This window comes from Macrosteles quadrilineatus, unplaced genomic scaffold, assembly GCF_028750875.1.
Source record: "Macrosteles quadrilineatus isolate MER2022 unplaced genomic scaffold, UCM_ALF_1.0 Scaffold_1__1_contigs__length_201487025, whole genome shotgun sequence".
In the NCBI taxonomy this organism is placed as follows: Eukaryota; Metazoa; Arthropoda; class Insecta; order Hemiptera; family Cicadellidae; genus Macrosteles; species Macrosteles quadrilineatus.
This window is the reverse complement of record NW_026542594.1, coordinates 180,551,906-180,577,920: the sequence shown is the minus strand read 5'-3', so window position 1 is coordinate 180,577,920 and position 26,015 is coordinate 180,551,906. Positions and strand designations below refer to the sequence as shown.

At 36.7% G+C, this 26,015-nt stretch overlaps 2 protein-coding genes across 3 annotated transcripts; both read left to right on the top strand.

Annotated features, from left to right (window-relative positions):
• LOC128990993 (deoxynucleoside kinase-like) lies at positions 1 to 9,453 on the top strand. 2 transcript variants are annotated; one of them, XM_054413698.1, is made up of 6 exons: positions 1 to 90; positions 2,059 to 2,236; positions 3,369 to 3,547; positions 5,706 to 5,824; positions 6,354 to 6,550; positions 7,617 to 9,453. In XM_054413698.1, exons 1-6 carry the CDS (start codon positions 56 to 58, stop codon positions 7,728 to 7,730), a joined length of 822 nt encoding a protein of 273 aa, XP_054269673.1. In that variant the 5' UTR covers positions 1 to 55; the 3' UTR covers positions 7,731 to 9,453. The 2 variants fall into 2 exon arrangements, with proteins under 2 accessions (XP_054269673.1, XP_054269663.1); XM_054413688.1 differs by lacking the exon at positions 1 to 90 and adding an exon at positions 1,265 to 1,478.
• Positions 9,454 to 19,836: 10,383 nt separating this feature from the next.
• Positions 19,837 to 24,235, top strand: LOC129002988 (bone morphogenetic protein 1-like). The gene is made up of 4 exons (XM_054431157.1): positions 19,837 to 19,884; positions 21,414 to 21,637; positions 22,399 to 22,580; positions 23,844 to 24,235. Exons 1-4 carry the CDS (start codon positions 19,837 to 19,839, stop codon positions 24,233 to 24,235), a joined length of 846 nt encoding a protein of 281 aa, XP_054287132.1.
• Positions 24,236 to 26,015: the final 1,780 nt, after the last annotated feature.

Here is a 26,015-nt window from a genome sequence, read left to right as displayed (position 1 = left end):
GACGACAGAAAACAACACGCAACCAACCACGAACCGGAGTATCCCACATCAGTGAATGCAATGCAGCCTTGCAGCGCAGCAGCGGCAGCAGTGAGTGACAGAATCTGACAGTATAGTGAGTAGTGACAGTACAGAAGAGAACACTAGGTTAATTAGATTAACAGACAGGAGACAGTAGACTGTACATATGGCAGGAGAGAAGAAGGAAGAACTAAAGAAGTAAACATTTTCCCTCAACATTTTGTCTTTTGTTGTGGTTGCCTTGGAATTGTTTTATGAAGCACTGATGCACATCATGTAGTCAAATTTAACTACAAAATATATCTGTTGATTATTTTCTACATACAGATTGTATTGCTAATCTCAATGTAAACATAAATAAACATTCTCTGACTGCCTTTTTTGGACTCAGTATAAAGTTCATAGAATCTATTAAACCAAATAAATTGCCATTTCACTAGCAGAAGGGAAAACCTCAGACCGTGGCCTGTAGTTAAAGGTGGCCGTGGATAAACTTGAATGAGTTCACGAACCAGCATGATCGGACCATGGGTTTTATGGGGGTAAAAATGGGGTTTTCTCATTTTTTACCTTTAAAACACAAAATTTATGCATTTTCCTCCAGACCTTTTTAAAGAGCTTTAAAAAAATAATTTAGTACTATCAAAGTGTTTTTTGTACGGTGATTGATTACCGGTACGTAGAAAATTCAAAAAATTGTAATTTAAAATTCCCATGTTATTTTAATGGAGAATGTTGTAAAACGTTGGCTTGTTTATGGATATATTTTTAAGAACTTGGCGGATTTATTTACTTCATACTAAGCCATTGATATTTTAATAAAAAACACACTTTATTAGTTTCCCTGTAGCAGCTAACCTAGGTACTCGTTAAACATAAATGCTAATTTTAATAGATTTAATTGAAAATCAACCCAGGCAAATGGAAATTTGTTTAGTCGGCAGGTTTGTTGCAAAAACTGTATAAACTGTCACTGGATGAAGTTATACTACACCTACAGATTAAATATTTTCCTCTAATAATTAATTAATCTATGGTTATAATTTCTATAACAGTTTGCAGTCTATGCTTTTAAATCTAATGCTTCTTTCTCCATGGCGAGTATTCATTTTAGTCTGTTCGTTTATTTTATTTTCTTCGGCGGGAAAATGTTGGAGGTTATTGACGTCGTTCGTTGCTGTTGTTATTGCGTGTTTACGATTTTCGGGTTTTCTTTTCCGATTTAAGAGTTAGAGTGTAGGCTTGAGGTATAGGCCTATAACGGAATACGGATGGATAGTAAATTAATATTTTAGAACATTAGAAGTGTCATCTTCATCTTGTTAACCTGTGGTGGTTCGTAGAGTGTATCTATTAGCCTATCCATCTAAAAGGTTACACCTAAGATCTGCAAGTTGACACTGTTGACAGTTGATGCTGCGGTCATCATTTAAGAAACTAGTAATCCAATCCAAGTCGTAAGTCTAAAGTCTATACTGTACTATAAAGACACTAGACAGTAAGTTAATATGTCATCTTACTTCGCATTTTACATAGGTTACCTACCTTACCTCATCATTACATGTTAACACCTGATTCACTGCTGGTTAATATTTAATAAGTTAGGGCCAGGGCCCAGTGTTGTTAACTTAGGCTGAACGAATTGGTCTAATTATCAGGATATTACTGCAGATAGTCGTAATAATGATAAGCCTGTGTGATGACATTTTTTACACTCCATGCAACGGAAAGCTCATTCAAACTTAGGTCTCAATTCTATGTATTCTGAAAGAACCACAGAAAAATCGGGTGCTTGCAATTTGCAATTAAAATAAATTAACAAACCCCCTCGTTATCTTCTTTACCTTTCCCTGTTGTGGACAATAAATAAAGACAGTGGACATAATCGGAAACTGAACAGAGACCTGCTTTGATACTTGATCTTACAAAGTTAACTCTACTGCGTATTCATGCCAAGTCTATTTAGTAATAAAACAGTGTAGGCTACTAATTAGTCTGAAATAGACCTATAACATACTCAATTTCAGAATTTTTTAGGTGCTTGCCATCATCAGTAACCTTCAAGAAAATGGGTGCAGATTGTAAAAGTAGCGAAGCTCAATCAGAAGATCACTCAAAGCGTCCATTAAGAGTGTCAATAGAAGGAAACATTGGTTGTGGGAAATCCACTCTTATAAACTATTTCAAGAAGTTTTCTGAGGTTGACTCACGTCCCGTACGTAAAATATATCTGATAATACTTTTGTTTCATTTTTTACCATCCTGTTGGATGAATAAATAAAATAAAAATCACAGAAGCTACCCTATAGAAAAATGAAAGTTCTACAATTGTTACAAAATCTCTTACTGTTTCTAAATTTGTCACTTTTTAGGAGGGAAATAGCTACCAGCCAGGTTGAATTTTAAGTTTATTGACTTTGAAATTTAAAATAATAGTTAAATTTTGGCATTCTTAAGGGAAGGAAACTATTTTCAGCGAAGAGTAAAAATTACTAGTTAATTTTTGTGATGAAAAGATTTTGAAAAATTAGCCAAACTGCAGGGCTGGGTTCTGGGTTCCAAGATTAATGGTCATAGCTATCACTGCTATCAGTTACCGTACACAACAAAAACAAACATTGATAAAAAGAAAAAAACCTGAACAGTGTTGCTGATCCTTTAAGCTCAGAACACGATATGGTCCCTGTTGATCAAGCCTATTTGATAATAACAATTTGTTTTAAAAAGCTTGATCATTTTTTTAAGAAAATATGCTCCACTGTTAAGTTAGCTGCCTCCAATAAAGTGGAAACCAACCGTGGAAGGTTTTACAATTTTTTACCATAAATAATAAAAAAATACCATTTGTGTAACCAGATATGATTTGTATTAAATTAGCCTATTTGGTACAACAAGTAGCGACGTGTCTTTTTTCAACATTTTTCTAACTGCTACCGGTAATCTTGGACATGTTATTAAAGTAGAAAAAGTCACATAAAGATCATTGAATACAAGTTTTTGTTTTATCATTCAATAATTTATGTTGCAAAGTAGTATCCATTAGCAAAAAGATTTTCTTTAATTTTGTTCTTTTAAACTCTTTTTACTACTAAGGTTCTGTTTATGAGCATTTCTCTGCCTATTGTATTGTAATTATTTTGAGGAAAATTAGATGCCATCATCAGTACTGTAATTGTAGATTGATCACAATTTCAAGAATATAGAGGAAAGTCATGAGAATTGGTCTACCTAGGCATTTGAAAAGTATTTCACAGGCCCTATTCTAAATGGCAAATATAGTGTCCTCTTGTAACACGCCTATGAAATACCTTGAAATTTACATTAACCGCTTAGTAATTGTTTTGCAGGAGCCTCTAGATTCCTGGAAAAACGTACAAGGACATAATCTGTTGATGTTGACATACGCTGAGCCTCAACGCTGGAATTTCACTTTCCAGCATTACGTTCAACTGAGTCGACTCAGTCTTCAGGTTCTGGAGTCGGAACACAAGATCCAGATATTTGAACGATCTCTTCAAAATAACAGGTTATTCTAACCATATAATTTAGTGTAGTAGAATCATTTGTTTACTTCATTGTCGTTATAACTTTGACACCATATGTACCCCTCCCCTAGGTACGGTACCTATTTTAATAAATCTGAATGAGTGTAAAATACTACTTTGGGTTTAAATACCAAACCCAGCACTAATAGGTAAGTGCTTTAGTAGGAATTGCTTCTATTCCATCGAGGAATACTTTACCACAGCAATGGACTTTTGAGTATGAATCCGGCCCCCATGGAGTGTTTTTTAAATGTTGTTACAAATATTAGTTTATTTCATTTTTAAAAGTAAATTTTATATGACAATATCAATCCAGACATCTGGTCAACGATCGCCATTTGGTAATGGTAATAAAGTGAGACGATCAATGTACAGTCTAAGAAGACCTTTTTGGTTGTTTTATCTTTATCTTGTATGTTTGTTGCCTTTTTGTTTTGTAGATGCCTTAAGTTCTTGATGAGTTTTTTTCCTTGTGCACATTTCACCACAGGTTGTGGCATCTTCAGAGGTCACTGTGTTATGCTTACATCTTATATATATGCAAACAGTTTATGCACACATAAGAGTTACTGCTCTGTTTATCACATTGCACTGTTTAAACTCGCGGCGCGGCGGGCGCGTGTTGAGAGCTTGGAAGGCTTACTTCCAGTGTATCTTTATCTTGAACCGTTTGACTGACAGTGTCTGGGGTGTGGGTTTCTCGGAATTGTTGTACCAGCGACGTTGTCTATTTTCTGCAGGGCCAAATCGGTTAGATTTAGTTTCTATTTAATACATAGTTAAAACAAATGAAAAGAGTTGTTGAAGTCTTCTTTTATGTTAAGTATACTGTCACTTGATAAGCTTAGTCCAAATCCATGTTTTGTTACATTCAAGTTCTTACCTAAATTTTACCACCCACTGAAAATAAGCCCAACAGATCAACTTAGTTTCATATTTTTCTCTGGATTGATCAAACCGAACTAAGCTGAATTATCATAAATCATTTGTTGACTATGGAAGTCCTTATTAGATTTTTTTATAATTTTAATCTTAAACTATTAGTGGCTTGTGTCTTTTAATTTAATCACTGATCAATTAATTCCAATCCATTTACCAACAAGATTAGTTCATTTGAAATTCCCTTGGGTTAAATTTTGATCCTTTGTTTGTTCTTAGTACTACAGTCTATCCTTGATATAACGAATTCCTCGATATAAAGAATTTTTTTAATCCCCTAGAACTCTCCATCAGACACAATGTATATTCTACCTCACAACAACAACAAACCATATCAACAACCTAGATTTAAGGAATTTTTGACGATCCCAGCTAAAATAAGACACCCCAAAACCTCTACATAGCTTTACGAATTTTCTGCGCTTATTTTTAAATCATTAGACTAACAAAGAATTTTGAGTGTAAGTTAAATGTAAATTTGATCAACTTAAATTCCTGCATCATCAACATCATTACAATTAAAAAATTTTCTACTTACCCAAAAGATGCAACTGGCACACAATTTATGAACATATTTATTTCACAACTGGTAACATTAAAATACACTACAATTTGTTCAGTATTAGATTTTAGAAACATTTTAAATTGTATTGGCCAATATATTAGTGGACAAAAATACTTCATTTTATGTAGGTAATACTTTGTTATGGTGGATAAACATAATTCCCTGGTAGTAATCCATACAGAAAGATCTGGAAAGAGTTGAAGTTGACACAACACAATGACAATACATCTGCAATGGACAAGTACATCTGAACAGAAGACAATTTTATTTATTTTTCTATTCAACAGAAGACAACGACAACAGTACACCTTATCAGTAGGAATTACTCATTGGGATCCACGGTTGACTCTGTGATTTATTTATTGACAATTTGTCATTTGTAACATTATCATTGTTTATCAACATTAATCATTTATCTCCTTACTAAAACAATCTTCTTTTGTCTTTAGGATGTAAAAATTGTTAAATGTAATCTACTTCTACACGCATGTCCTTCTCAGTTCTCCCTTTCCCTGACCATAAATAGGGTCAAGGATTTTTTTTTTTTTCAAAGACACTGAACTTTTTCTCAGTCTATGAAATGGAAAGTTTTTTGCACTGCTGATACACAAGATAATGATTTTTGTTTGTTACAGGTACTGCTTTGTGGAAATGGCCCATAAAGCCGGTTTGTTGGCAGATCCTGACTATGTAGCAATGTGTGAGTGGTATGACTGGATTGAAAACAATCTCGATATCGGTCTTGATCTTATTGGTAAGTGATAGTGACGACGATTCCTGATAAATTATTCCATAGCACTTTTTACACCATGGACTTATTGGTGACAAAATGAAAATATACACTTGCAAACTCAGCCGAGAACACGGTAGTTTGGATTTTTCAGCAAAACCATAAAAGAATTTGCACGCAAGTTCCACAGAACCCTAGCCGGTGTTATGTACAGCCCTGTTGGAAAACTGCTGTATTCAATAGGCACAAAGTACATTTGTCATTTGCAACTAGTGCTGCTTGTGGAAATTAATACCGTGGCGTGTGAATCACTCGTAGGTGACAACCAGAGTGTTAGCCCTGTAGCTTAGTCAGTCAGTCTGTTATTAACCATGCACTTTTTGTAAAAAGTAAGTTTTGTATTTTCTTCAAGAATGAAACAGCACTAGCTCTTTTAATTTGACACAATTTCTTTTACTCCACCGATATACAATGCAAAACAAGTGAGCCATACCAATGCATATTAAAAGGGAGTTGCCGTTTATGTTGTACTTAGACTTTATATTCTTTTCAGTATACTTGCGTAGTGACCCTGTGGTAGTGTATGAGCGTATGCAACGTAGAGGCAGACCAGAGGAGAGTCCTGTCAGTCTGCAGTATTTGACAGATCTACACAACAGCTACGAGCGTTGGTTGGTGGACTGTGATCCGTCTTCGTTACCTGCACCTGTTTTGGTTGTTGACGTTAATAACGATCTCCCTACAGTACAGGTACAAAACATAATGAACAAATTTGAAAAATCTTAAATTCTTAACCTTGAATATTCAGCATATTCAGCCTTTGACAATTTTCTGACCTTCTAGGAATTCCCTTGGTATCATCCTTCAAAAATCATATCCTAAACCCGGGCTCTCCAACCTATAGCCTGCAGGCCACATCCAGATTTTTTCTGTTCCGCAGAAAGCTACCAAGTGCTACTAATTTACAATTATTTCCATTTGATAGCATACACATACAATCACACTTCTTTTGAGCATCTTTTATGCGGTCTCGGGGACACCGTGATCGTCTCCCTCAATCCCAGCAACACCCGTGAGCATAATTCACTAATTTACACGATCTGGCCTTTTCATAAATCTAGCTTTCTCGCCACTCGTTTAAGCCAGATTAGGTGCTACTGTATTGCCAAAAATAACTTTAAGCATACTGCAAGTTTTGAATGTTACCCCAATTTTTCCCTCATAGATTTTTGTTGCAAATCTTATTTATATAATTTACCATACAGAGTAGCTCAGTGGTATCGCCTTTGGCTGAAGAACGAGTAATTGTTGTTCCAAGACTTATCTACTGCCATTTGAAAATTTTTTTACTTCATTAGATCAATATATAGCCTATTCTAAAGAAAATTAATTTCTAAATTGGGATTCTTTAAAATTGTACTCTAAAAACGTTTTGGGATACCGGTATTTTTTTTTTAATTAGGTTTTCAAGAGCAAGAAAATGTGTTCAATGTCTTCTTCAATAAAGAAGTTTTTTTGTTACATGAAATGTGAAATATAATTAATCAAATCGTTAACACTATGAAAGCATGAATTATTATTTTACAGTAAAGAAAATTCTTTATTGTAACCTGTTAAAAGTAAACCAGCAAGTTTTTTTTGTCTGTTCTTTTTTTGAGGTTTTCAGAAATATAATTGAAAAGGAATACTGTATAGGATGGTATATTTTTTGTATTTGTTCAGTTTGAGTGTTGGTGGGAAAATTTGATTACATCTACAGATAATACATTGTATTGTCATGGATGTTATGTAATTCTACTCTATTTTTCATGTCAAGGCGATGTACAAGACGGTAGAGCAGTACATCTTGGGCCGCAAAGCTATTCCAAACACAGGCTATGTGAAAGAGTTCGGCTGGGGAATAGACAGGATAGAAGAAGTTACATGCTAAAACATTTTCTCAGTACCAGTACCTAAGGTACTATGTGGTCTCGCTTTTGTTATATCAGCGTAGTGCTAGTAGTAACGTCTTTTTATGTGTGGTTAGAAATAAGTTTAGTTTGTTCAAACAAACAAAAATATGACAAGCAATGTTTTTTGTGCAAAAGAGATAACAATATTTCTAAATTTTGGAATTTAAAAAGTCTAATTTTTCAGTAGAACCTTGCTTCAGAAGAAACCCGTACTACATTTGAGGTGAAAATGAGAAATTTAAAGTAGGATTTAATTTTACATAAAATTTGTTGACAACAAAGGAAAACTAATACTTCATGTTCCTCCCACTGGTAGCAGATCACAGATTACACAATCTAAGGAATAATATAATCAGTTGTTCCATCGTAATCAGATTCAATTGATGGTTTAGTTCGTTTCCTTGTTTTATCCAAGCAATTTGAAGCAGAAAAACCAAATTCATTCACGTTCAAAAAACAGGTTCATTCCTTAAATGACACTTTTAGCCTGTCTGTCAGCTAACAGTCAGTTTATATAATTTCCCTAGTCTGTTTCCTGTAAATGTTGAGTTAAAATAAAAATTTATCCAGAATTTGTTTACTGAGAATGACATTTGACTGTTAATTTGAAGAAAAAAAATAATTCCCTTTAGTCTGATGATAACTGGAACAGGGTTCTACTAAATAACAATAGCTCTAAAATTAGCTGATCAACACAATTTATTCTGACTTAAAACTTGCATTCCAAAAGACGATGTTTATAAAGGACTAGTTTGAAAGTGCCTACAATACCTGAAAGGTACCAAACTTAATTAGATTATACTGTAGTTACTCTTATTAGGTATCAACAAACTATATTAGATTATGTGAAATATAAAATATAGGCTTAATTTTGTGTGTTTTTCAATGTTATCTAGGGAACAAAATGTAAAAATTATCAAATTGTGAGATTTCTGAAATTATGTATATACACTTTGACAAACAGCATTAATGTAACTAAAAATGTCCAAATAATTATAAATAACATTAACATTATTGATTTATTGTTTCTGTGTAAATTCATGTTACCTAAAGTATTTATTTTTCATTACTTTTACCATTCATGTTACCCAAGGTGTTTATTTTATTTGTCATTCCATTTACCAAATTTCCCATAAAACCCTGCAACTATTTTTTAGAGAGTCAAACATAAATGAAACTCAAAGAAAACAATTTTTCACAGGGTAAAATCATCATTTTTATCCTGGTATCATGTATAGTCAAGAATAGTCAAGTATAGAGTAAGACTAAATGTGAGATCTGAGTAAGCAATACAATTGTTTGCTATTTGCTACAAATTATTTTTAGCATAAATATTACAAGATGCTTCTGAAACAACATAATTTGTGCAATATTAAAAATTACTAAATACAAAGATTATAAAATTTGATTTTAAGGAGATAGATAAATATTTTTTCAAGTGTTTTTGTAATAGTCGGACAATAGTTATATAGCAATAATTTAAAAAATTGTAATTTTAGCTAAGTAATAATAAATTTACAATTTTTATCTTATTTGTTGTGCTTCTGTTATGAATGCTATGATTTCATTCTTTTGCTATATTGATTTTATCTACAGACAACTTGGGAGAGAACAATAAACAAGTAGGGTTATAGCCACCTCTAATACAAAGCCGCGTCGGTTGGGCTCTAATACGCCGGCATGCCTAATGCGATGGTAATAACACAATACCCCCGCCGCAGCAAACCTGCAGACTAAGCGAATTTCCATTTGACTGATTGGATTTACACTGAAATGTCTACTTAAAAATATAACATTTATTCTCTATTTAAATAGAATTAGTTTAACTAGTACTTAGGTTTGCTGCATCAGGGAGGGTAAAACTGTTTTTTTTTTGTAAAACGTTAATAGTTAGTAAGAAATAAAAACATTTTCCAAATTTGATCAAAATATGTTCATAAACAAGCAAACTACAACAATTTACTTATTCTCCATAAGAATAACATGGGAATTTTAAATTTACAATTTTTTGGAATTTTCTCCGTAACCATTAGGCGCATAATAACGCTTCAATATACTAAATTATTTGTTTTTTTAAGCTCTACAAAATGGTTTGGAAAGAAATTGCTAAATTTTATGTTTTTTGGGTCAAAAATGGGAAAAACCTATTTTTACCCCATAAAACCCCCCGTAAACCCCCGTTCCCATGGTCCGATCATGCTGGATCGCGAACTCGTTCGAATAAACGTAGGCTTACACATTTGTAACAAATTTCATCAAAATCGGATCATTTTTGCTCGAGTTATCGTGCTAACGGACACATATATATATATATACTGTATATATATAAATATATAAATATATATATATATATGAATTTGAACGGATGGTGTTTTTGGCCTCTAGGGACCTCAAAATGAAAAAAAAAATCGGTCCCGCGTCCAGGTCTTACTATGAGTACTACGGTAATAGCTTATTCCCTATATGGGAAATTCGCTAAAAACAAACATAAACGCACACGCTCCATTATAAATTAGTGCAACAGCTGTTTCATTATGCCGGGTCTGCAGTGTTGCCATTTTTGTCTCGCCGCGGCCTCGCATTAGAGGAAACTATGGTAGGGTGAATGTTGAAGTAGCAACGTAGGTCTACTATCAGTAGCATCAAAACCAGGCCTAATACCACTAACTAACACAAATAGACTTCGCATCCCATTGTAAATTTGGAAGCTCTTTTTTTGTGTCTAGTTCATGTCCGGTGACACTGGTGGCTAGTGCCGACAACATTTTCTTTCTATTATTTTTTCATGATTTGTGCTTCACTGTTTGGTTATATAACTAAAGGATGAGTTATTGTTTATGATTATATCGTTTTATTTGGCTAAACGGGGTTGTAAATTACTGAAATAACAAGAAACAAATTGTAAACAAAACACAACCTCTACTGTGCATCGGACTGAACTAACAATAAAATTGGCTTCAGCTGTTCCATAAGGATGGGAAATCTACTAAGGGAGTATGTTTAATGGGTGCTAATACTGCTTTGCTAAATATATCAGGCTCGTGGCTTTTGAGTTTACAGCTGTATCATATAATGCATGTTTTCCTGACAAAAAATGTTATGTTGCAACTTCATAGATGACATTTTCTTGTCTGGTTACTAAAAATAGGGGAAACAGCACAATTTTAGCTTCAAGGCAGATGTTATAGTATATTTCATAACAAGAGTAGAAAGTGAGTCATTACATATTTGAAAAATCTCGCACTTTAAATCGTCGACAATATGTATAGATAGACCCACTTTCACTCGTGTTTTGAACGTCACTTTTCGCTACACTACAAAGACTAATTATTTTCTTAATTAAAAAGACATTGGATATTTCTTTGTTACAGCTAGGATCTTACAAAACTCTAAATATTTTTTAGGTTATACCTTCAATTTAAAGTTAGTATTGACGTTGATTGTACAATAAAACAGTTGACAAAACAATAAAAAATCTTTGTTTACGTCGGAAAAATCCAAGAAAGATAGTAAACATTACTTTTGCATAGTAAACATTCTTTTTCCATAGTGTACACACAACAATGTAATAATGAATTTTTGCAGGTGATAAACATGTAACAAAAGCAGGTCATTTCACAGTAGTGTATCGAAAAATATTTATTTTTATTCTCTTTTCACTCTACTTCCTCAATAAGATCTACAATAATCTAAGACCTCTCTCAAGAAGATATACAGTCATAGTAGCATACCAATTTGGCAATATGTTACTTTGTGTTAATATTTAGCAAAAGTTTATTTGGTTAAAAAGTTTAATTAAAAATTTGCTTATTCAACCTAAATATTTAAAGGTTTATTTATGATCCACTTTCGAATTTAATTCTGCTTAGATTTATTCTACAAACATTTTATACCCTTATGTTAAAATCGTTAACTGTTTCTTCTTTCCGTTAGTTGAATTAGTTCAAATAATTTACTTTACTATTAACCTCATGTATTAGTCTGAAATTTTGGTTATCCCTTATATTTTTACTTAGCTTAATAAAATGTGATTTAAAACGTACTTTCTATGACCGCAAACCTGGAAAATAATGTTATTGGTTTCATTATAATGTTAACTTCATGCTTAAAAGCATTGTGATTTAAATTAAGTATTTGGTTTATAAAAATAGTTTGGTTACCACTATTTTAATTTCAAACTTTTGGTTTGTAAAATTTTTGTTTGGTTACCTTTGTACACTAAATACATCGTCTTAAGTTTTCATTACCAATTTTGTAAATAAAGTAAAGTGGTATCATTTCGTAACAGTTGTATTATTTCTTACCCACCTATATTTTAATAGAATAACTATATAAAAGACTTGTAGTGCCCAGGGCTATATTTATGCTGTCCATTTTTGTATACATTGACCATTGAACTATCTTCTATCTTCTATCTCTATGGTTTTACTGAAATTAAAATTCACAAAACAATGTTTAATTTTATGAATCCCCAGCCCCCACATTTTGACCTTGTATTTTTGGGCCCCTGGTTTCAGTGACCAGTGGAAAAGATCATCCTTGTATAGTTCGGCTGCTTATAAAGCGACCTCCTCCAGCATTGGTTTAGCATTAGCGCGCAGGTCGTTTTCTAAGCTGCCGAACTATTGTAGTTAGTTTTCCTATTGGTTGAGAGCTCAATTGTTTTTATAATTGGGTGGGTGAATGGAAAAATACATAGGGGTTGTTTGAAGGATGAAATTTAGTATCATCCCTAATACTATGCATAATAAATAGGCCTGGGCCCAGAGATGCAAGAGCTTTTAGGTTTGTTGAGGGCACAAGGATGAGAAAATTCCCCCACAAGGCAGGTGATTAGAGATGAAATTCTCTCTGGCCCATAGTACATCAATTGCAAAAATTTCCATTAAGAAGGAAACTAGAACAGTTTTAGCGAATTTCTCATATAGGGAATAAGCCATTACTGTAGGTCTCATGATAAGGCCTAGACCCGGGACCGATTTACTTTTTAATTTTGAGGTGCCCAGAGCCCAAAAACACCCTCCATTCAAATTCATATATACATTTATTTATGAATTTGAAGAAATTTGTTACAAACTAGTAAACCAACATTTTCCCGAAAGAGTTCACGAACCAGCATAATGGGACTAAGGAAACAGGGGTTTATGGGTTAAAAATTTATTTTTCCTATTTTTGACCCCAAAAACAAAAAAAATTATAATTTCTTTCCAAACCATTTTGAAGAGCATAAAAAAGAATTTTGTATATTTGCACCCCCCTCCCCCTTAACTTTTGAACCTTTTCAGATATTTGAAATCGGTTTGTGGCAGCCTTCTTAGATATGAGGGGGCTGCAATAAATGATGATTAATTTTGTAAATTTTGCCCTTAGGGCTTAGTAGTTTAAAGTTTTCAAATGGCAAGTACAGTCGAGTTTGGCATCATATTACAGGTCCTGACAAAACTAAACAATTGACATTAAGAAAACAAAAATCGGACCAGTAATAACAAAATGGCGCCCTTAAACATATCAAATCAAAATAACCACGAGGGTGGCTGAAAATTAACTTGCATCCCCCATATCTATATTTGAGTTGTTTGAAATCAGTTTGCGGCAAACTTTTTAGATATGAAGGGTTACAATAATAATGATGGTCAATTTTGACAGTTTTTCCCTTCAGTGGGGCACGGGTACCGGTAGCTAAAAATGTTCAAATAGGAAGTATGGTTGAGTTTGGTATCATTTTACAGGTCTTGACAAAACTAAACAATTAACATTAAGACAATGGAAATCGGACCACTAACAAAATGGAAGCTGAACATTACTAAGACAATGGTTATTAAGAGTACAGTAATTTTTAACTGTTATTTTTTTATTAGTGGTCCGATTTCTATTTTCTATAATGTTAATTGTTTAGTTTTGTCAAGACCTGTAAAATGATACCAATCTCGGCCATACTTCCTATTTGAACATTTTGAGCTACCCACTACCCCTAAGGCCAAAATTTTCAAAATTAACGATCATTATTGTAATCCTTCATATCTAAGAAGGTTGCTGCAAACCGATTTCAAATATCTCAAATGGTTGAAAAGCTAATAGTGGGGTCGTATAGCTGCATATAGTGGCAGAATATTTCAGTTCTGGCAGACAGGCTGCAATTTTAGGTGGTTATAGTATACAAGTTTCTGAACCTAAAACCGCCCAGACCCCAATTTTTAAGGACCTCGGTCGTCCGTAATGACGTCATCAAAATGGTGGCCGTAAGAGGATGCTGGGTCCCCATGAATTGGCTATAACGACCGAATGCCTGAACCGATTTTCATGAAATTTGGCACACAAGTGCTTGAATACATTATCTCGGCTTGGGTTGAAAATGGTCAAGTTTCATCAAGTCATTTCAAAATGGCGGCTGATCAAAACTATAAAAAATTATGAGGAAAATAATTGTGAATTGTTTTATACAGGGAGAGTTTTAAAAGAGTTCCCCCCTACTTTTTTATACATTTCTTAAGATATCAACTTTGAACCATGTCAGATCATTGTAGAGTAGCAAGAACTTCATTTTGACTGGGTTTACATTTTTGGCCGCCATCTTGGATCCACCATTTTGGAAACAAAGTTATTTTTTCAAATGTAAAGATAGGGTTGTGACCCACCGTTTCAAACAAAACCTTTACGCTGAATACGATGCTGCAATCCGTTTAAAAAAATGTTGATCCATTCTAAAGTTATGAGAACTTTTTATAACTTTATTTTTAGTCCACTATAACATTGTGCATTTACAAACTAAGGCCATAATCTCAAAATAGTGCTAGATAAAGACAAGTGGACACCACCATTCATTGTTGACCTATTTTAACTCGGTTATGACGGATGTATTTTTTTCAGCCGCCATCTTGGATCCGCCATTTTGAAATGTGATAAATTATTTTAAATATGAAGGTGGTGTTGTGACCGATCATTTTGAACTACTTTTTTATGGTGAATTCAATGCTGCAATTCGTTTTTCATTGTCATGTTTGGTTTTTGAAATATTGACATTTTAAATAAAAATAATTGTTATATTTTATCAAGAAAGCTTGATAACAAAAAACTGATACAATAAAAACTAGTCGAAATGAAGTAATCGCTACTCTACAATTATCTGACGTGGTTCGGAGTTGATATCTTAAGAAAAGTATAAAAAAGTAGGGAGGAAACTCATTTAAAACTCACCGTGTATAAAACAATTCATAATTATTTTCCTCATAATTTTTTTAGTTTTGAATGGCCGCCATTTTAAAATGACTTTATGAAACTTGACCATTTTCCACCCAGGCCGACATAATGTATTCAAGCACTTGTGTGCCAAATTTCATGAAAATCGGTTCAGGAATTCGGTCGTTATAGCCAATTCATGGGGACCCAGCATCCTCTTACGGCCGCCATTTTGATGACGTCATTACGGACGACCGAGGTCCTTAAAAATTGGGGTCTGGGCGGTTTTAGGTTCAGAAACTTGTATACTATAACCACCTAAAATTGCAGCCTGTCTGCCAGAACTGAAATATTTTCCTGCTACCCAACCTGACTATAAAGGTTGGGTCCAAGCTACTTTTCAGCCACCCTGTATATGCATTGCAAGTAATTTATGTACTGTACAGAAATCTTTTACAATAAGCCAAAGTATCCCTATTATCCTAACAACTTATTTCCAAAATCAAATACAAAATACCTATTTAGTTAAATACAACTGTTGCGTAACATTAAGTGGATTAACTATCACGGATGATAAGGTTGATTTAGTTCATTAGTGTAGGATAGACAAATGACCAAGAAACAATGACCGGCCCCAGAGATTCCAAAGTTGTGTTTTCCTCTGCCTTAGATATGATGGGTCTCGTTTTGGTAATTTGCCTTGTGTTGCAAGGTTCGGTGCTTTCTTTAGCTTTGCCTCTGCCAGAAGAGGGAGATCTGTTCGAAGGTGATATAATTCTACGGCCTGAACAACAAGCTCTTTTACAGGTAATTGTTTGGAATTTTTTTGTTTTCATTGAATGTTACTGAACTTTTATATAAAGGGTATCCCGGAACTCTCTACCAATATTTTAGGGCGTTGTTACTGGGTAAGAAACATAAAATCTAAACATCATATTTCAATTGTCCGGAAGTCCTCAGTTACGCACACAGTTTTTTCAATTACTATTTTTTTCTAAAAAAAAGGTTAAACATACAAAATTGAAACTATGCAGAAACATTTAGGACAACTAGACAAAGCTACAAAATAATTATATAAAATAAAATCTTTATAAAATCAACGGTTTTTGAGTTATTTAAGAAACAAAATTTTAAATGGCCGCCATTTTGTTTTATGAATTTAGAAAATTGTCATAATTTTTGTAGCTTTTTCTAGTTGTAATCAATGTTTCTGTAAAGTTTCAATTTTGTACGTTTAACCATTTGTTAGAAAAAATTAATAAGTGAAAAAAAATGGCAGATGTGTGAGTAACTAAGGACTTGCGGACAATTTAAATATGATATTTCGATATGTTTTTCCCCCAGGAACAATGCCCTAAAAAATTGGTAGAAAGTTCCGGGACACCCTGTATACTTGTTTAGTTGTTTGTCCTGCATCATATTACAATTTGTTTATTTGTGTAAAGTTGTGTTGTATTTGAATCCACCATATTTTGTTTTAGTGTAGATAAAATAGAGAACTTGTAGTCTTGAGCCAAATAAAAAACAGTCTGGTGTAAAATGAAAAGTACCGAATGGTAGTCATTTTACATGTAGTATACAATCAGCACAAAAATGTGGTGTGGTGACTGTTGAAAGAATATTCATTTCATATTTTCAGTAGACCTATGCTTCTAGGTGTCAAATGAGGCAAATGACATAGGTTTCCCTCTGCATCATTTGTTTGTTATTTTTTAATTTAAATTTTTATCAAATTGTATGCCCATTGTAACGTACTTTCTCAGGTTTTTACCTTTGTACAGCATTCAGACCTTTTCGGGGATTTTAGGACTCAGATTGACTGAACACTTGCATGGATTACAACACATTTATTATTTCAGGACTATTTACACAAAAACTATACACAATATATACAAATCTCTTCTGTTCGTGAAGCCCAACCTGTGGCTTCTCCCACTTGCTCCACGGCTCTCAGGAGTCCTAACAGCACGGCTCTACCCTTCTCCTCTCGGCTCAGGCAGACCTTTTCTCACGGCTCCTGCAGTCCTCTCCTTGGCTCCTGTAGTCCTCTCCTCGGCTCCTGCAGTTCTCTCCTTTCGGCTCCTGCAGTCCTCCCCTCTCGGCTCCTGCAGTCCTCTCCTCTCGGCTCCTGCAGTCCTCTTCTCTCAGCTCCTGCAGTCCTCTAACTGGCTCCGTCTCGGGAAGTGCTGGGCGGCTCACCAACCAGAGCCCAAACGCAGCAGCTCCACACGATGCCACCAGTCTCGCTGTCGGACGTCGGCTCCTCTGTCTCGAGAAGTGCTGGGCGGCTCACCAACCAGAGCCCAAACGCAGCAGCTCCTTACAAGGTCGCCTGTCCCACTGTCGGATGCGGACTGCCCGAGAAGTGCTGGGCGGATCGCTGTCCCAAGCGCAGCAGCTCCTCGCGATGTCGCCAGCAACGCTGACGGATGTCGACTGCCCTCTCTCCTAGACGGCACTCTTCTTACATAGTGGAGGTGGGCCTCTTAATCCCCCTCCAGGCGGATTCATGGTCCCGGGAGGCAGCTCCATTGGCCACCGGGGACTTAAACTGAAATAAAACGGATGCTGGGGCTCAACACGCCAACCAGCTGCACCGGGCTCAACACGCCTCTAGTGCCGGAACGGAATGTACCGGGCTCAACACGCCTCTAGTACAGGAACGGAATGTACCGGGCTCAACACGCCTCTAGTACGGGAACGGAATGCACCTAGCTTAACACGCCTCTAGTGCGGGGACGGGATGCACCGAGCTCAACACGCCTCTAGTGCTGGGGGACGGGATGCACCGAGCTCAACACGCCTCTAGTGCTGGGGACGGGATGCACCGAGCTCAACACGCCTCTAGTGCTGGGGGACGGGATGCACCGAGCTCAACACGCCTCTAGTGCTGGGGAACGGGGTGCACCGAGCTCAACACGCCTCTAGTGCGGGGGAACGGAAAGCACCGAACTCAACATGCCTCTAGTGCTGGGGACGGGATGCACCGAGCTCAACACGCCTCTAGTGCAGGGACGGGAAGCACCGAGCTCAACACGCCTCTAGTGCGAGGGAAGGGACCCACCGGTGGCGGAGGCCCAACTAACTAGAGTCCCCCAGGGATGCTCCTTATATAGGGCCAGAAAGTGCTTGGAGGGTGGGGGGAAGTACCCAGTACCGGCCCCCGGCGAAAGTACTGGGCCCTTTTCCCTCAGCACTTTCCCTCAGTCCTTTTCCCTCGTGTCACTGAGCACCTTTTCCTGGTGTTTTCCCTCAGGTCTTTCCCTCAGTGCTTTTCCCTCATGTCACAGAGTACCTTTCCTGGTGTTTACCTCAGGTCTTCTGAAACACTTCATTACACTCCCCCCTTTCTTTATGAAAACAAAGAAAAGAAAAAAAATTTTCTTTCTTAAAACCAATATCCCATTTTAGGTCAAAATAAACAATGAGCTCCTTTCAACTAACACCAACTCTTCAAATATGGAAAAAAAAATCTTCACAAAATGCAAATCATAACAAAACTTCTCAAACGACATTTAAAATGAAACCAATTTATACAGTTTTCCCTTTGTGTCTATAATACTTTACTTTCATTGTCCTATCTCTGAATTTGCGCTCTCTCCTTTGGGGCTTCTGGTCCTCCCTTTGCCATTTCTTAAGCGAAAATGACTTTTCTCTCTCAAATGTAGTATTTACGATCTGGGGTTTCGCCGGTATGGTTCCTTTAAAATCTCTGGTATTAGGAACAAAATTTGATCCTCTGTCTGGCAGCAATGTCTCATCTCTTTCAACGTAAAAATTAAGATTCAATTTAGGTTCGGTAAAATAGATTACAGGATAACTGTCAGTGGTACTCACGGTTTCCTTCCCTGCCTCTGGCACCTGTTGTATTGTGGTCCTTGCTTCTTCTTTCCTAATCATTGCTGACGATGCAGTTGTCTCCCATTGAGACTCCAGATAACTCTTAGTGAAGCTACTGATGGTGTGCTTGGCATCTATGGTCGCAGAAGTCGATGGACGCACAATTTTCTTCAGCACCTCCTGTAACTCATTAACTTTTCGTTTATAAATCCATGATGATTGAAAATTCACGTTATCTTTTTGTGTATGTGGACTTTGGGATTTAAAGTCGTCACCAGACATTATGTTGATAATTTGCCTAATCTTTTTCTAGTTTCAATGAGTCCACCCCTGGTCTGTTCTACAAGTGTCAGTCAATCAGGTCCCTGTTCGGGCGCCAAAATATGTAACGTACTTTCTCAGGTTTTTACCTTTGTACAGCATTCAGACCTTTTCGGGGATTTTAGGACTCAGATTGACTGAACACTTGCATGGATTACAACACATTTATTATTTCAGGACTATTTACACAAAAACTATACACAATATATACAAATCTCTTCTGTTCGTGAAGCCCAACCTGTGGCTTCTCCCACTTGCTCCACGGCTCTCAGGAGTCCTAACAGCACGGCTCTACCCTTCTCCTCTCGGCTCAGGCAGACCTTTTCTCACGGCTCCTGCAGTCCTCTCCTTGGCTCCTGTAGTCCTCTCCTCGGCTCCTGCAGTTCTCTCCTTTCGGCTCCTGCAGTCCTCCCCTCTCGGCTCCTGCAGTCCTCTCCTCTCGGCTCCTGCAGTCCTCTTCTCTCAGCTCCTGCAGTCCTCTAACTGGCTCCGTCTCAGGAAGTGCTGGGCGGCTCACCAACCAGAGCCCAAACGCAGCAGCTCCACACGATGCCACCAGTCTCGCTGTCGGACGTCGGCTCCTCTGTCTCGAGAAGTGCTGGGCGGCTCACCAACCAGAGCCCAAACGCAGCAGCTCCTTACAAGGTCGCCTGTCCCACTGTCGGATGCGGACTGCCCGAGAAGTGCTGGGCGGATCGCTGTCCCAAGCGCAGCAGCTCCTCGCGATGTCGCCAGCAACGCTGACGGATGTCGACTGCCCTCTCTCCTAGACGGCACTCTTCTTACATAGTGGAGGTGGGCCTCTTAATCCCCCTCCAGGCGGATTCATGGTCCCGGGAGGCAGCTCCATTGGCCACCGGGGACTTAAACTGAAATAAAACGGATGCTGGGGCTCAACACGCCAACCAGCTGCACCGGGCTCAACACGCCTCTAGTGCCGGAACGGAATGTACCGGGCTCAACACGCCTCTAGTACAGGAACGGAATGTACCGGGCTCAACACGCCTCTAGTACGGGAACGGAATGCACCTAGCTTAACACGCCTCTAGTGCGGGGACGGGATGCACCGAGCTCAACACGCCTCTAGTGCTGGGGGACGGGATGCACCGAGCTCAACACGCCTCTAGTGCTGGGGGACGGGATGCACCGAGCTCAACACGCCTCTAGTGCTGGGGAACGGGGTGCACCGAGCTCAACACGCCTCTAGTGCGGGGGAACGGAAAGCACCGAACTCAACATGCCTCTAGTGCTGGGGACGGGATGCACCGAGCTCAACACGCCTCTAGTGCAGGGACGGGAAGCACCGAGCTCAACACGCCTCTAGTGCGAGGGAAGGGACCCACCGGTGGCGGAGGCCCAACTAACTAGAGTCCCCCAGGGATGCTCCTTATATAGGGCCAGAAAGTGCTTGGAGGGTGGGGGGAAGTACCCAGTACCGGCCCCCGGCGAAAGTACTGGGCCCTTTTCCCTCAGCACTTTCCCTCAGTCCTTTTCCCTCGTGTCACTGAGCACCTTTTCCTGGTGTTTTCCCTCAGGTCTTTCCCTCAGTGCTTTTCCCTCATGTCACAGAGTACCTTTCCTGGTGTTTACCTCAGGTCTTCTGAAACACTTCATTACACCATAAATAGGTTATATTTTAAGTTTGCATTCATGTCTAAATAACATTTTTCTTTACTACCTACTGTAGGTTCTTCATAACTTCTTTTTTCATAAATTCTATACCAGGGGCATTTATACTAAAGAATCACAAACATTTTTTAGGTGAAAGTTGTCCAAACCCATTTTTCCACCTCCAAAAACATTTTTTTTTACTTGCATACAAAAAAAGGGTCAGAAAACTGACATATTTTCTCCTATTAGCTTGTCAACAACCCTTATACATGGGTAAGCGGTGGGAGTAACTATGATATTTTTTGGGAAAATCACAAAAGATGCAAAATAACTTTATAACCAAAGTCAAAATAATAAAGATTGTGTAGGTATAGTTTTTGTAAATATCTGATTTTCCATTATTTTATGGGAAAACTTAAACATAAGAAATTAATTTAAAAAAAAACCAAATGTGAGATACAATGGATTAGGACCCATATACCAAGAAATTTCATCAAATCGGACCACAGACAGTGGTCTGTAGCTCTGTACACATCAACACATACATACAGATTATAGACAGACACACACACACACACCACATGCACACATAAAAATCACTTTGAAAACCACTTTTCAGAGACACCAAAACTCAATCTCCAAAATTGTTATAAACAAATTGTCTACATTTACTATGTATATGGTTGAGAGTAGAAAACCAAATATTTTTCCAGACCAAAGACTTGCCTGGGGACTCACTCAAGACACTAATAGCTGATCCAACAGCAATATGGCCCAACAAAACCGTACCTTACGAGTTTGCTCCCGGAGAGTTCAACTCGGCACAGCAGGCCCGTATCTTGGACGCTCTCACGGACATTATGTCTGTCAGTTGCGTGAGGTTCGTGCCTCGCACCACCCAACCAGCCTACATTGTACTGCGGAACAACGGACTGGGGTACGGTACTGCTGTTTGTTTATTAATATAATCAGTGAACTCTTCTCATCGAATTAGGTTTTTTATATATGAATTATAAATTCACACACTTGAGTTATTTTATCCGAATAACAATAAATAGTTTTAAGTTTTTGTAATCTAAGATAATTGACTGACCCGAAGCCCTTACTGGAACACTGGGTTATTAAAAAGAAGCCTGTACATAATTACTTAAAATTCTCTTATTTGTTTATGAAATTTAAACAGTTTCATAATTTTAGGAGTGATGTATTTTGCAGGTGTTAAAAAAGTCAAATATTCAAACAAGAACCTCAGTGACGTAGCCAGGATTTCAAAATGGGGGGGGGGTCGACTGACCGCCCGGTCGGGTAGAAGGGAGGTCCAGGAAAATTTTTGAAGATATAGGCCCTAAAACAGTCTTTTTTAGCTCTCCTGGAATTGAAAATAAACATCCCCAACGTCAATACAATATTATTATATAATTTATATCATTATTATTATACAATTTCACGTTTAATTTAACTAAGAAATATTATATTTAGGACCTGAAAGGGGGGGGTCCGGACCCCCAGGACCCCCCACCCTGGCTACGTCACTGAGAACCTTTAAGTTGAATGAAAAATTCCAACAATATTTGCAAAATACTTGAAAATTGTGTTATTTGATAGATCATGAAGAGAAGATAATTAATATACAAAAACAACCAAACTTATTAAAATACCGTAGCTTTTCTATTTAAATTCATACAAACTTGATTATAGGTGTGCAGCTGCTGTTGGATTTCATAATTATGGACCATTAGATTTGTTCCTTGGCGGACCTTCGTGCCAAACTCGTGGAACGATTCAGCACGAGTTCCTTCACGCTCTTGGTTTCTGGCACGAACACACGAGGCAGGACCGGGACCAACATATCACTATTCTTTGGCAAAACATCTTTCCAGGTATAGGATTGATTTGTCGATATGTAATAGTATATTACGTTACTAGTCCTGAAAATAAGTGTTTACCGGACGAGTGTGGTCGTTCCCGTGCGAGACGAAGTCGAGTACGGGATTACCATACGAGTCTGGTACACACATTTTGGACGAGTTACGTACGATAGTTTACGCCATACTACTTAATCCGTACAAATCCTTGTATATTTCCACCAACTAAAGGACTAAAAATCACTAGTCATGAGAGGTTATGTTTTTGTTTATAACCACTAATTGCCACGAAAATACAGTATAATCAGCTGATTGGTGTCCGGTAAAACTCATTGCAGAACAGTATTACGCAATGAAACCCCATTTGAATAAGCTGGCGGCAAACAGCTGTTTTCTGGACTAAATCCTTGCGTGGAAAGTTCATCAAAATAGTGTAGTGTGGCGTAAAGATATTTTACACTCAATCTATCTATTTTGATCTTAGCCAAGTATCTACTGTATTTCAATCTAACTACCTATCATAATCTCAACTCTATTTTTATTGCCCCTTTCAATTAACCTGAATCGCTCTTTCAATCTGAATTTATGTCCTGATTTTGATAAAATGATTAAAACCAATTTAACAAATTTGTTGATTTAAACAAAATAAAGCTATGATAGGTGTATCCGGTTAGTATTTAAATTCAAAATAAAGTTTGAAGGCCTTGTTGCGGCAAAACCTAGCTACTTTGGTACTCATTCTGTCTAGTTCAATATTGCAAAATAATATTAACAATTTATTCAAATTTCTTTTCACATGTTTAAATTTAATTAAATAGGACTGGTATTGAAGCCGTTCACCTTTCAATGAGTAACAAACATGATTATTAGAACAGAAATGATATGGATCATTAACAAATTATGTCCCTTGCCCGATAGTAAATATTAGTGATGGAACTGTCCAAAACATGTTAATGTTATTAATACAGTAAAGTATTCGGGCCAGTTACGTTATTTGTTTGTGTTTATTATCTATACCGCTGTTATAATATTTGTGGAGGCAAATAAGCATTGAACAATGTTTATCTTTCAAAGTATAAAGAATACAAAATCTGTTTGGATGTCTGCTGAAAGTATGATAAAAGCCGTAACCATTAAATTAAAACCCTAAATATTGAAGTTCAGTGTAGTAGTCTCATCTAGAGTAAGTCAAACGTCAAAATCTCTAGCATACATAATCTCATACAGTACAAAATTTATTTAAAGTTGCAAAACTAACAGATTGCGATTTGGTTGTAGGAAAGGAGTTCAACTTCTACAAGCGAGACCCGTCCGAGATTATGACTCTGAACACCCCTTATGACTACAATAGTGTGATGCATTATCGGAACATAGCCTTCTCCAAGGACTCAGTGAGCGAGACGATCATTCCGAAGATGCCGGCCGCGGCTACCAGGATGGGACAGAGGGTGCGGTTCAGCCAGATAGACCTGGCAAAGCTCAACCGGTTCTACCAATGTCCTCCTACATATTACCATGGAGATTATTCTGTCAAATCAGGAAACGAAGATGAAGAGATTGATCCAAAATCTCCAGATCAAACTGAAGACGTGATGCAAATCTCAGCCCTCAAGGAAGACGAGGTGCAGAGCGTTAAGAGAGAAAAAGAAAACAATGCTGCTGTTAAATAGTTTTGAAATTAAGTGGATTCTCTTTTATTTGTATGTGCTTGGTCTGGAATTTAAAACTTAGGTAGGCCTACCGTAGTTATGACACCTGGACTCACGCAAACACATCTTTTATTTTGGTAAAGAAAACAACAAAATTTAGAAACTTTCAGTATATCACTCACTGTTTGGAATGAATAGATATTATTGCTGTATTAGTATAGTGCAGATATTAAATGCAGTTTTATATTTTAATTTTCAATTTCTTATGGTTCAGACATTTTAAATTCAAACAAATGTTCGAATGAGAGGAAATCTTCTGTAAAAGAAAAGACAAATAAAGCAAAAATATTGTTCTCCTGGAGGAAAGCATTTTACTTTTTAATTGGAATTGTTATATGTACAGTCAGTTAGTCAACAAAAACTCAAAATGCTCACCATTAGGCCTTTGCATTAAGACGTTATATTCAATCATCCCGTAACTAAAAGCCATTGGAAATTGGCTTCAGCTACACAGAATAGGAATATATAAAACAGGCTGTATGACAAGGTGTTGATTCAATGCATAGAATATTAAGTAAATTCACTGATTAACCAATAAATTTTTAGATTATCACAAATTACTTTGCAAGTCTTTATTCATTTTTAATGAATCCATACTGTTGAATAAGCAAAACAACATTTTGAAAATTGAAAGTTTGGGAAAAATTGTTTAAGAAATGCCTAATATTAGACTTACAAGTTGAAACTTTAATTCGTTTGACATACAATCTTCTTTCCTCAGTGAGAGTACACAGTCCAAAGTTTAGGTAAAGTCTACAACTACTTAACTTGAGTTCTGATGTTTCATTACTCCATCTCAATCTTCAAGCGAGGCGAAACAGAATTTTTTTATAGATATCTATAATTTATTCTTTTATCAATATTAACTTAAGTATCTGAGGTGAAAGGGCGCCGGGGACCGATTGTTAAATTGTTTTTTTGTTTTTTACACTTTTCTCCAGTTTTAGGCCTTGTACTATTAAGTTGTCTGAGTTTTTTTACTTGGATCGGAAACACTTCCTTGGCTTCCGCATCTTTTGATTTTTCTGGCAGTGGAACTTTTTTCAGTTTTACTCCTTTTAAATTTTCGACAGTAATAATCGGACGAGGTGGAGAGTTTTCATCAAAAATTACCTTCTTTGAAGACTTTCCTATTCTTACCCAAGAACTGCTGGAAGAGATAAAACCAGGAGGTGGTAGAGGTGGCGGTGTAGGAATGAAATTCTTTCCTCCCGAGACCGGAACCGACGGAATAGATTTGGCATTGTTCGAAAACACTAGCGATAAATCTTTAATACTTGTCACCGCATTATTTAGCTCACTTCTTAACGAGTTTAAACTATCGCACTGCAAACTTAACTGTTCCTTAATAAAGTCTAACTCACTATTCATTTTATTCCATTGGTTTCTATACAATATATTCTTTATGTAATTTTCTTCATGGATGGCACCAAAATGGTGAGTTATCAAATCCATTAACTCTTGTGAATTTTCTGTCTGAGTCGTAATGTCTTTGTAACTTGGCTGTTGATTCACAATGGTTTTTATTTGGTTTGAAATAAAATCAAGAAAATGTAAACAATATTTCAACACTGTAGTAAGCACAATACATAGAAATGAGGCTATTTTCTTTTTGATGTTGCTTTGCTTCACCATTTCATACAACTTTTCCCCATTGAGCTCTCAGATTCATTTATTTACTTCATTTTAATACTCTAGTAGCAAAGCAACTAGTAATATCAAAGGTGATTTAAAACTAACC

What these genes read in the sequence shown, in the direction of transcription:
- LOC128990993 (XM_054413688.1), top strand. Translation starts at nt 1,435, where the DNA reads ATGCTGCGGTCATCATTTAAGAAACTAGTAATCCAATCCAAGTC. An exon ending in CGATCTCTTCAAAATAACAG is followed by an intron (nt 3,548 to 5,705) that starts GTTATTCTAACC and finishes TGTTTGTTACAG; the next exon opens with GTACTGCTTTGTGGAAATGG. An exon ending in TATCGGTCTTGATCTTATTG is followed by an intron (nt 5,825 to 6,353) that starts GTAAGTGATAGT and finishes TATTCTTTTCAG; the next exon opens with TATACTTGCGTAGTGACCCT.
- LOC129002988 (XM_054431157.1), top strand. Translation starts at nt 19,837, where the DNA reads ATGTCGACTGCCCTCTCTCCTAGACGGCACTCTTCTTACATAGTGGAG. An exon ending in CTGCGGAACAACGGACTGGG is followed by an intron (nt 21,638 to 22,398) that starts GTACGGTACTGC and finishes ACTTGATTATAG; the next exon opens with GTGTGCAGCTGCTGTTGGAT. An exon ending in TTGGCAAAACATCTTTCCAG is followed by an intron (nt 22,581 to 23,843) that starts GTATAGGATTGA and finishes ATTTGGTTGTAG; the next exon opens with GAAAGGAGTTCAACTTCTAC.